The sequence below is a fragment of the Pan troglodytes genome, chromosome 6 (genome assembly GCF_028858775.2).
Source record: "Pan troglodytes isolate AG18354 chromosome 6, NHGRI_mPanTro3-v2.0_pri, whole genome shotgun sequence".
Taxonomy (NCBI): Eukaryota; Metazoa; Chordata; class Mammalia; order Primates; family Hominidae; genus Pan; species Pan troglodytes.
In genome coordinates this window covers 105,242,875-105,255,458 of record NC_072404.2, presented here as the reverse complement: position 1 = coordinate 105,255,458, position 12,584 = coordinate 105,242,875, and the positions used below count along the sequence as shown (strand labels likewise).

Here is a 12,584-nt window from a genome sequence, read left to right as displayed (position 1 = left end):
TTCTCCCCTGTCCTCCCACGGTGTGAATCCTCTCATACTGGTCCTGGAAGGGCGCAGCCTTGGGCATGTGCATAGTTATCCTGCGGTAACAGGTTTTTGTAGTCCATTTAGCAGTTCCTTTCTCTGATCACTTCAACTGCTCAGTTTCACTAATTGCTGCCATTGAGTTCCATAATTGTTGCTCTATAGTTTTCAACACTGCCCTGGGGCACAATTTTCTCCACAGGTTGAAATAAGCCTGAATTTAATTTACAGTTTTTGAGACCAGTTTTTGAGATGTGTTGTGATCCCAGAAGGGCTCTTCTTAGCTGTCTGTTTTCCTGGTTCTGTCTGGTAAGCTAGCTATGTTTCAGCTTGTCTACACATTTAGCACATCTACCAGTCTTTTCTTAATTGCTTTACACCACTATCTTGATTATTTTGAGGATGCCCTTAGGCTTGAACATTGAAAATCATGTTAGCTCTTTTGAGAAGACATTCTGAGCTCTCTGATTTTGACTTGCCTCTCTCCCTGGTCAAAATCTTTGCACCAAGATTCTGGAGCTGGGGGAGGGGACAATGGCACACTTCTTTCTGAGTGACACCCTTGCTTTAGCAGCTGGCTGTGTGGGAGAGTAGGGTACTGCTATTGCTTCTGGTCTACTTAGCTTGCTTTTCCCACCATGAAACCTCTGCTTTACACATGAGCCATGGAGAAGACAGTTGGGGTCCCATGTTCTCAGCATGTTGAAGCCAAGGTAAAATCTCCATCCCTCAAGTTAGTGTTGGGCTGAAAAAAGGGAGCCCCCACCTTGTACTCACACTTGCTTGGAACTTATCTTCTGAAACAAGTAGCTGGGGCAGTATGAGAAATGCTAATGTCTTGCCTCTTCCAGGAAGATACAATAGCTCTCCAAGTGGGAGCTGGCAGGAGAGGTAGCCCTGTGTTTTCTGCTGCATCTACCTGAAGTAATTTCCCTAAAGCTGAATTGGGGGCAAGGAGGGAATGGAGTATGGTTCAAATACCATAGAATCTTCCTGTTTTTAGCAAGTTGTGATTAGTTTTATTAGATAAATGTTTTTCTTTCTTTCTTTCTTTTTTTTACTTGCTATATGCTATTAGGACTGCTCCCAGATATTTTAAATAGTTGTGCGGTTTTGTTGTTGTTATCATTTTTACCAATTTTACTGGGAAGTAGATTCATGGAGCATCTCACATGCCCCATGTGCTCTATCTCTTGTGTCTACTTTATGCTGGAAGTGGAACCTCAGATGTTTCTTAAGTAAGTCAACATATCAGTTGTTACTCTCCAGGGAATTAAAGGTTTGCTATGCCTTGTAATATGATTTAGTTCTGCTATTTCTTGACTGTGTCATTGATTATGAGAGGTAGGCAAAAACAATTTTTGTGTGTAGCGGGGCTTATATTTGAAAATTATTAATATGCTTTTCTGTTTGTCTTTGTGAATGTAATGATATTCACCCTAGTGTACCTAGGGCATTTATTTGCCAGTAGAGAGATTAGAATTTGATATAGAATGAAAATAAAACAGCTAAGGTAAAACTCAGCTTCCATCTCAAAACACTGAATTTTGTAATCCCACTGTAGTTTGAGAGCCAAGTTTAATTGAGGGAGAAAGGATATTCCAGTTTTTTTCCTTACCATTTAAAATATCAATAACTACCAAGATCACTCCTTCTGTCCAGAACAGTAAAACCTTGAGACTCCATGGTAGAATGAAGATATAAATTGAAGGAAGTTAAACAGGGGAATTTATTTCCAGATAGGAGCATTTCGGAAGAAGAGACAAAGTTTCAGATATATCTGGATTTTCACTTTCTGGGGGAAGCATTAGGAGAGGTGGAGTGTTAAACTAAGAGGAGGAATGAGCACAGGGTTCTTGAACCACACTCCTTTTTTGGGAATCTGAAAAGAGACCACCATGCAATAGATCTTATTCACCATAGGCATCTGAGCCTCCCTGGGGGTGACTGGCATGATAAGACTGAGAAAAGAACAGGTGAGGACCTCCCTTAAATATTCTGAGGCATGGGCACCAAAGCGAGAGTCAGTATGCCAAGAGATCTGCTGTGGTGGATAAAGGCATGGCATGGGCTGAAGGTAGACCTCTAGGATGGAGAAAGGACAAGGCATCAACTCAAGGTCTGGAGACCATGACAGCTGAGAGGAGACTAAATCATCAAAAGAGAGATAGCCAATGCTCACTAGGAACATTGCCAAACTAAGCCAAAAGAACAAATCACAAGTTCACCAGCTACACACTCTAACACAGGGTGCCAGTGCCCAGGTGGACAAAGGACATCATGCCAGAGGGCAACAGATGTCAGCCAGCATGCTGCCAGGGACTAGCACAAGGCCAGAGTCCCTCATCCTCCCTATCTCCACCAAGGCCATTAGATCGTGTAAACCTCATCTTTCTTCCCTCTACAATTGACCATGATCTCAGAGAGAGATGCAGATGAGAGGGGGACTCTATGAATTTGGGCATTTCTACCCAAGATTAATGGAACATACTAACAGGGACGGTTTAAAAGATGAGAGTGAACTAAAGTTGTTTATTTTGTATATTTTCTCCATGTCAACTAGTGGTATTATAAATGGCTGCAGATAAAATAAAGGAACTGCATTCTCTCTGCACCTCTGATTTATAAGGTGAGTAAATTCTAGCAATGCTGCAAGCGTAATAATGTATATGAGTGTGCTGAACACATAATAAATATTATTTTTCTCTTTACCTCCCCTTTTTCTCTTTTTCTTACACCAAAGTGGGCATTTTTCCAATATATATTCTTGGCCACTTAGCATCCAAACACCCATTGTTCTAAAAGGAAGGATATAAAAATAGATCAAAGTTGAGTCATAGCATCCCCAAACATTATGGGAAGCTGAACTGGGGCAGTTATTTCTCTGCCTTGTCCCTCACAGCTAACACAGGGGCATGTAACCTAGTCCTGGCTAATGGACTCCCTTGAGGGAACACTGTCAAGAGGCAGAGAGAGTTAGAGGTTTCCAACCCAGCAGTGACTACAGAGTTTAAATCATGAGCCTAACAGAGAGTATCCAGTGACAGGAAGTCAGGAGGCTCAGGTCTTCCAACCAGGAAGGTTCACTGGTATGATCTTGCTGTGTCAGCTGCTGTCTTAGTCTGCTCAGGCTGCCATGAAAAATAGCATAAACTGGGTGGCTTAAACAAGGACAATTTATTTTCTCACAGTTCTGGAAGCTGGGAAGTCCAAGATCAAGGTGCCAGCCAGTTCATTTTCTGGTGAAAGCTCTCTTTCTGGCTCGCAGACAGCTGCCTTCTTGCTGTGTCCTCACATGGCCTTTCCTCGGTGAACGCACACACAGGGAGAAAGATCTCTCTCTCTCTCTCTTCTTTTTCTAATAAGGTCACCAATTAGAGATCCTACCCTTATGACTTCATTTAACCTTAATTACCTCCTAAAAGCCCTATTTACAAATATAGTCGTATTAGGGGTTAAGCCTTCAATATATGAATTGTGGGGATACACAATCCAGTCGATAGCAGCTACCTAATTTACTTTTTATTTCAAACCTAATGCTCTGGCTTTTTTTTTTTTTTTTTTTTGTCAATTCTATCAAGTATCTCATATCTTCTCAACAAACCTTTTTTTCTGTTTAAACTTAATTAGAGTTAGTTTCTATTGTCAGCAATCACAAACTCAGTCTGGTACAGAAACTACCATCAGGAGATAGTCACGTGGGAAGCTGATGTTGGTTATCTGCCATAGCTGATGCTAAAGAAAATAAAAATTCAGTAAGAGTTCAGGAATGGGAATGTCAGCTGTAACAAATAGCTACATAATTTTTCTTCTATGGTGATCTTTAATGAAGTGTCCATTGAAAAGAAGGATTTAGGGGATCAAATTTTCACTGCTATTGAATAGTGTGAATGGCATGAAGAATTTAAAGACACTAAGGTGAGGTGGATACTTCTAATGGGACTGGACAGCTGTAAGAAATAGATGACAGGTTGAAATCTCTATATTTTAGATCTAGGCATAGACCCATGGACTTTCTCTGCTTGTGATAAGTATCTACAAAAATGTCAAAGTCAAATGCAAAGTTTAAATTCTGTGGGTTTCTGAATAAGGTCTGTGGAATTGCTAGTGTCACCAGGTGACTTATGTGAAAGTGACAGCAATGATCAGGAAATAATGGGAAATTGAATGTAGGTAAGAATACGGAGGCCTGGGAGTACCTCCAAACCATATTCTACACTAAGCCTTGCTTGACAGCCAAAGACCTGCCGCCTTTCTCTTTGCATCTTCATCATCCTACATCAGGGCTGAGCCAGTTCTCTATCTGTAGCCCTTGTCAATCTCACCTTCAACATGGAGCATCATGTCAGCAGGACCTGGAGAGGAAGCTGTAGCTGGTATCTTTAAGACCTAGTTAAGACATTATGTAGGCCAGAGGATGGAGGAAAAATCTTTGAAAACATAAGTACTCGCTACCTTAAGAAAGTCTCTATTGGTCTAGTCATCTGGTAAACTCCAAAGTATATGTGAATACCTTAATTCTCTAATATTAAGAGTCGAAATGCTTAGTGGGTCATTCTGGGTTTTGCAGGCAACATGTTCAACGTTTGCACCTATTTATTCAATCCATTTACCCAGTGGTTTGAAAGTTTTTACTTTCAAATGGCTATACTACTTGGAAATTATGGTCCAGCTGACCCAATGGTGCCCCAAGTGTCTATGGCAAATCAAACAAATGTCCCTAAGAGGTGAGTCTCAGAAGAAGTGCTTAGATTTTAGAATAATAATGTGGCCTCTTTATTGCATTACTCTCCCTTTGAGAGAGATGTGTTGGTTTGCTACTGGGCCTGAGTAGAGATTAAACCTTGACCACAAGATACCAGGTGACTATCAAAACAAACTATGCATTATGTACCAGGTTGTAGAAATTTCCTCCTCCTTCCTCCAGTGTGGCTTGCATCTTTCCAGCAGATTAAGAAATTCTCATTCCCCCAGAGGGACCATAGTGAACTTGGTGTTTCTAGAGATGTCTGGCATTATCTTTGTCATTCAACAGCATTTCTTGGGTACTCAGGATAAGCCATGCACTTACTCACTATAATAAAGATGCAAAAGACTGGCTCCCTAAGCCCAGGACCTCATGGTTGGTACAGAAATGGGTTCATAATAGGCAACGGAGAGGCAGCCTTGGAGGGGACCATAATTTCTTTTTCCTTTCTTGCTACTTGGGAATAAAATTATGTGTTTAAAATATATTGGGGCAAAGGTATCCTTCTCCAAGTCAGTGTTGCCCATTCTTGGCCTTCTTTCCCTGCAGAGAAGGAAGGTCTAACCTTGTTGAAAGAACAGTATTCATGGAGAATTTATACTTAAATCGTGCTTATTTATATCACTGTCTGGAGTGTTTCTCATAACAGATCATTATGATCAAAAATTAATACCTACTATGATGAGAATGTTCATTACGGTGCACAGTACAGAAAGGATGCTTAAGCTTGGGCAAATCCAAAGTGCCTTCCCCTTCATTTTCAAAAGTAAAATGGGAATGTGTAAGAACTTGAATGCACTAGAATCCATTAGAGACAGAACAAATCAATGCTCTGAGATCATTAGTTTGATTATCATTAAACTGTCCACAGTCAAACAATGACAAAAAATAATCAGCATGCCTTCTTACATTGTGGGCAACAGCAAGCCAAAGTGGATGTTATATATGCCACAGCTTCAAATGTTAGCCACCCAAGAGCCTCATTGTGTCATAAAATTCAGTAGTTGTTTCCTGCCACTGAAAGGCGCAGTTTTCATGAAAACATTGCCACGGCTCAAACCCCACAGTGGAGCCAACCCACATCTGCCGCATGGTAGAACCTCAGTGCCAACTGTCCACTGCTCCACGCAGCTCTCCTGCCAACCACCTCCCCACAGCAGGTGAAAGTGAGCACCAGCACCCTCGATGGCCGGGCAGCCGGGTGACTGCCGGCAGCCAAGGGTCAAGACATCATCGCCTGTGGTGAGGGGCAGTTTGCTGAACCCAAATTGAAAGGTTTTTCTGTCCAAATCCATCCAGGATTGCTTAAATGTCAAGAACTATGGTAGCTAGCTTTGGGTTCTGTATTGTAATCTGAACCATGTAAATGCCCTTCACCACAAAAAAGCTTGACGGATCTTGTGAACAAAACAGAAAGAACTTCTGCCAATAGCTGAGAAATAAATTCCCCCTTTCCTGCTGCTTGGACCACAGCATAATGAGGGCTCCCAAGCTCTCCTTGCAGTAATAAAATGGAATGTACAGCCTTTTCCTTTTGATGTGTTCCAGTTTAAAACTTTAGAGCTGATGCCTTTTCATCCTTAATTTATCTTCCCTTGTAAATATTTCTTTACCACTTCCAATATCTTAAGTACACATTTTAAAAAATAATTCACTCCTTCTCCTATTTCAGTTGTATAACTTTATGCTATGGGTCAAGTTTTGGGCTAAATAAACATGCCTCCAGCTACAGCTCTGCAAATACCTCTGGCAGCAAATTAAGTCAAACAAATGTTTTGGTTGGGTGGTGAGGATTTTTTTAACGATCTTCCTGTTCTTGTCTGGAGGCCCAAGGATAGACTAGGTGAACTCTCACAGGCTTTTCTAATTTTGTATTTTCTTTTTCTTTTCTTTCTTTCCCCCTCGCTAACTGTATTTTCAGCCACGTTAATATACAGGTCTCATTTGTTGGGTTGGTTGGTTTAAAAGCTCACCACCAGAGGGTGCTACTTGTTTGCTTCTAAAATTCATTTCACTGGGGCTTGAAAAATGGAGGCCCTGCTACTAAAGAATTGTCCCCACAACAGCTTGTATAGGAAAGATTTTCAGAATGCCTAACGGCACCCCGGACTTCAAGGAATCTGATTCACTTTGCTTTTGGCGTTATTTATTTAGAACCAAAACTCAAAACCTGTAGCTTGCACAAACAAAAATGCACTGATTTTTATATTTCCTGTAAATCACTAAGGGGGAAATGCTAATCATTTTTGCATTTCATGGCTTTTGTCCATACTTACTACACAGCAACAAGGAACCCAGAATTCCAACATCCTCTTCACCCACCGAAGGATAAAATAACATAAAGTAAAAAGAGTATTTGCTTTGCTATAACAACGTTAGCCTCTAACAATGAAACTTTCACTTATCCTATTTTCAAAATACATCTCCCTCTTCTGCTTTTGCTTTTGCATAATCTTGCTTTGATAAAGTTTTGAATTCTAGGAAGTATTTATCAACTTCGACTTCTCTCATGAGTGTATTTTTATGATTCTCTGATATCCGTATGTGACTTTTTCACTTGATATTTTTCTGGCATACACAAAGAAGGTATGGAGTTCAATTTCCATTCACCTATATGGAGTTTGCATGGGAAAATACTTTTAAATTGTGGTCAGAAACTCTCGTGTGTTGTCACCTCAATTGGCAAACCAAATCAGTGGTCAGCAAAGGTTTTCTGTAAAGGGCCAGGTTATAATAAAGATTTTAGGCTTTGTGAGCCATAAGGTCTCTTTCACAACTACTCAACCCTGCCACTGCAGCAAGAAAGTAACCACAGAAGTCAATGGTTGGATGTAGCTGTATTCCAACAACACCTTATTTCTAGGAACAGGTGGTGGGCTATAGTTTGCTAAGCCATGTAAATGATGAATCTTAATGTATGCTTAAGATTCTTAATGTATGCTTAATGTATTCTTATTGATAAAATTCAGCACTGTTTCTATTACATTGTTCTTTGATGATTTTTGTTCTCCTCACATGATTTCGATGTAGTGAGATAAACCTCTTTAGTTTATCTAATTTAAAGTTGCCAGGTCACTTGGAAGAGTATCACCGAGTTCCCTCTCCATAGCTTTCAAACTCAGAAGAGGCTTTCGCTTTCAGTGTCATTATGTTTGTATCCCATGAAGAGCTCTTATGGTAAGAGGAAATCAACAAGAAAGATGTTACTTCCCAGCGATTTCTCCAGAGATAATATGGAAAGTAAGCCAAAGACATAGTTTACCTTCAGACTGATGCGTGGCAAGAGGAGTCTGGGTCTCCTTTGAGTAGGACACTACTTCCCTTGGCAGGAAATCCACCTGGGTGACCTTTGACACGCCCAGTTTATGCAGTCTTCTTCTGTAAGTAACAAAGAATAAATGCTTAGAGAGGGGAGGCATTCCTTGCAGAAGAGCTATCAGTAATAAAAGAAAGCACTAAAACAAACAAACCACAAATACCCTCAGCTTCTGAGTGCAAGGGGCAGGGTCATGAAGCAGAACTGGCTCTGGGCTGGAAGTCAGGACACGTGGGCTCTTGGCCCACATTGGCCCTAATAGGCTGGGTGATGTCAGATAAGACCCTCAGCTTTCCTATCTGTAAAGTCTTGGTCCAGCTTACATGAGACCTCTTCCATTCTGAGCATCCCAGATTCTACTCAGTTAAAATTTATTGAGGGAACTTTCATTTGCAATACAGGATTCTAGTCTCTTAGGAAAGAAGGAGAAAAGGAAAGTAATGCTTCTTAAATTTGAAAAAAAAAAGAGAGGTGGGTTCCTTAATGGTGTAACACATTCTCTATCATAGCAGTGAGGGGATTATATTTAAAGAATGAGTTTAACACTTCTCATTTCTGCAGAATAGGAACTAACACAGATTAGCATGTGAATTTGCTTGAAAGACACATTGATATAGCACAGATGAGTGAAAGGGGGCACTGGGCTCAGAGTGATAAAGCCTTAGCACAGCATTCCAGACCTAACCATGACCATGTAAGAAACCATTTCTGAATATTTACGTAGCACTTGAAGGGTTTTCAGGGGTCTTTAGATTCATTATGTTACGTGCCTTTATGACACTTCTATGAAGTATGTGGATAGATGTTATAATCTCCATTTGACAGATGAGTGTAGTGAGATTCCGTTAAGAGATGTGCCCAAGTATATACAACTCGTAAATTGTAGAAGAAAGGTTATGAGTCTTGGTCCGTTGTTTTCCTACCAACTCAAACTCCTAACTAAGGTTCTTACTGGTGAGTTCTTGAGTTACTGCAAAAATCGGAAGTGCCTCCTAAGACACCCAGGAAGCATCCAGTCGTGGAGGTATAGTAGTATCACCTGGTGATTAAATACATAACCCCTAGCCCCACCATTTACCAGCGTGTGTCTCATCTTGAACAAGTCACTAATCTCTCTGTGCCTCAGCTTCCTCATCTGTAAAATGGAGACAGAGGTACTTTCTAATTGTTATGGGTAATGTCTATGTACCACATACACATAATGCATATGCCACATATCTATTATGTAGTCATATGTACATAATTTACAAACATATGTATTTTAAAACAGCTTCTGGAACATTGTTTTTAGTATATAGTTATTATGTTATTAGTATTGGACATATTCTATTATATTTCTAAAAATTTCCAGGCGGTCTCTGTGAGAGAAAAAGAAAAAAAAGGTATACTACCCATTTAACCAAAATCTTGCATTCCCTAGCTCTCTAGGAGCAACAGAAGTATACTCTATGCATATTATTGTCCTTAATTGTTACTAGCGGATGGCACAGCCTTATTTCTTTTTCTTTAAATTATTATTAATAGGAATAAAGTGAGAAAATGCATGGCACAGTTAGGAATTTTCACATACAATTTCCCAAACACTGTAGGAAAACAAAAATTCTTCTTGTCTATGAGTTACTAACACAATTGAGATGAGATCTAAGATGTGCTCAAAGTAGGTACAAGCAAATAAACAAACAAACGCTGGTCAGAGGACAAGACTCACTGGCTGTCTCTGTGTTCTAAGTGACCGTGACTGGAGCCCAGGCTCCACGCAGGCCTGAACCACATGGGCCTGTTTCACTGGGAGCTCTGGGCCACAGAATGCAAGAGAGTCCAGGCTGGGCCCAGGCTGAGCTTTGCACAAGTGACAAACCTTGCTCCCTTCTTACACAGAAATGGGGAAAGCACATACCATATATCAGAAACAAAATCACCAAATGAGGGAAAATCCTCAAAGTTTCAAAGTAAGACATTCAAGGTATTATTTTAAAACCTCCCTGGGTCAGAAAAGAATGTTTTCCTGCCTGAAATGAGTCTTTCTTGAAGCACCTAAAGAAGAAAACATGAAAAGACATCGCAGGACTGCTTGAGGCAAAGCCTCTCCGCTGCTTAGTAGCCCAGTGTCTTTCTGAGGCCCCAGTAGATCAGTCTTTATTATAAACAAGGAAGTGGGAAATAATCCACTTCAAATTGAGGCCACCTGAGCACAGAGAGATCACCCTAAACCCTCAACTGCCCTGGGCACCTGCATGAGACTCAGGGAGCTCCAGCTCTGGTTAAGTGGTAGCTACCTCTACAGGCAGGGATTTCAGGGCATCCTGCTAACATGACGTAAGCTGCAGCCCTATCTCGTTTGGGACCAGCAACAGGTGCTGGGCAACAGGAGGCTGATGTGTAATTTGATACTCCACCATGGCGGACTGAAACCAGCAGGTGAGACCATACAGCACAATGGTGATGTCATGCACTCATTCTGAAACTGGGTTCATAGTTCTGCTTTGAACATACAGCTGAATGGTAGGGGAAAACTTTGGACAAGTGACAAACTTCTCTAAGCCTCATGTTTCTTATCTGTAAAATGGGTACCTGTCATTGAGTTGTGAGGACTGAATGAAGCTAATGCTTACATAGCACTTAGTTTAGTGCCTGGTATATATCAAGTGGCTCTTGGCTCAAGCAGCTCTACTTTATCTGTTCTGATGATTATAATAATGTTTATATTTGTAAAAGAAAATCAGAGAAAGCAGATTTAGCAGTGTCCTAAATTAAAGATTCCTTAAGATAGCAGAGTTGAAGATGATCTCTGACAATAAAATGAGAATCATACTCTTAATTTCTTTATATGGGCACATGGATAGGATGTGGCTGCTTGGGAGAGTTCATTTGCTTTTCCTTAACTTCTTTTCCTTTGAAACATCTGTTTTCAAAACGTAGGTGGAGTAAGTGTGTTTATCCCACTAAAACAAAACCTTTTCTTTTCTCAACAACCATTGAAAAGTTTCAACCAGTTTTTCACTGATGCTATGTTTGTGAGTTCAGGGTCTGACTTGTACCTAAGACATCAAAATAAAAGCTGAGTTGTCATCATTAGGTTTTCCCAATGTACTGATCATCTGACACACTGATAAGCTTGTGGTTCTTCTGGCTTGAGGGTGAATCTGTCTCAAATAATTTATAATTTTAAAGCAATTCCTTATAACACTTCTTAGAGGGTACTGGTAGATTACTGTATCTTTCCATATGATCTCTGGATGGATGAAGCTGCATTTATATCAAATGCTTCTATTCTTTGTGCCTATTTTGCTGCTGTTTTAGTAACCATGGACTTACAATATGCCAGACGCTTTTCATACATCATCTTATTTTATCCTCATTAAAATTTTATATCATATTCCAATTTTACAGATGAGAAAACTGAGGTTCAAGTGATGTTAAGAAATTTTCCAAAATCACAAAGGTAGTGACAGAGTTGGGCTTTGGCTCTATGCAAGAGTAAGTCCCAGGGCCATGTACTTAAAAACTTTGAAACTGTACTTAAAAACCTTGTTTTCCTGCGTGTTCTCTAATGCCTTATGACCATCCACTCATTGAGGCATGCTTCTTAAAACCTAATATAGTGGTCCAAGCACGTGTGGTCATTTTAGAAGCATGAGAAAGAATTATTGAGAAGTAGCCTGGTTTAGATTGTTAGGACATAATGAAAGGATCATGTTTCTGAGTTCAGTACCATATAATCACTCCCAGCCCTAGCCAGTCCAGAAAGGATGACCAGAAGTTGTCATCCTTTCATAGCAAAGACCTTTTGCTTAGGGATTTCTCTAAGTTAAACTAAGCAAAGGAGGAAGAGCAAGACAACACTGTGGCATTCATACCACTGCAGTTCCCGTGCCTTCTAGTTAGGCTGCAGACTCTATGCTGGTTCCTCAGTTCCGACTCTGTGCTACCTTTCCTGCCATCCCACCACCCCTCCTGCATAGCTCATGCCCTGTTCACTGTACACCCAGATACTGCTGCCATAGCCCTTGGTACATGTCACTGTACAGTCATGTGTGGCTTCATGATGGGCCTACCTTCTGAGAATTGCATGTTAGGCAATTTTGTCATTGTGCAAATATCACAGACTGCACTTACGCAAACCTAGACGGTATGGCCTACTATACATCTAGGCTAAATGGGATAGCTTATTGCTCCTAGGCTACAACCCTGTACAGCATATTACCGTACTAAATACCGTAGGCAGTTGTAGCACAATGGTTGAGTATTTGCGTATCTAAAAATAGAAAAGGTACAGTAAGTATACAGTATTATAATCATACAGGACCACCATAATACACAGTGCGTCATTGACCAAAATATCATTATGTGACACATGACTGTATTCACTTCTTTTTCATGTCTGTCACCCATGACTAGACTGCAAAGATACTTATTTATCCCTTACTAATTTATGCCATACCCTGGGCCTTAGTTTAGCGTCAGGTACAGAGCAGGCACTAAATAAATGTTTGAGGC

General features: G+C 40.5%; 1 protein-coding gene across 5 annotated transcripts in view; it reads right to left on the bottom strand.

Annotated features, from left to right (window-relative positions):
• DYNC1I1 (dynein cytoplasmic 1 intermediate chain 1) overlaps positions 1-12,584 on the bottom strand; it is a 325,617-nt gene that overhangs the window by 220,210 nt on the left and 92,823 nt on the right. For all 5 annotated transcript variants that reach the window (XM_001170561.5, XM_001170506.5, XM_001170374.5 and 2 more), the window contains one exon: positions 8,034-8,149. In XM_001170561.5, the coding sequence (XP_001170561.1) occupies positions 8,034-8,149 (116 nt within the window). The remainder of the gene's footprint in view (positions 1-8,033; positions 8,150-12,584) is intronic.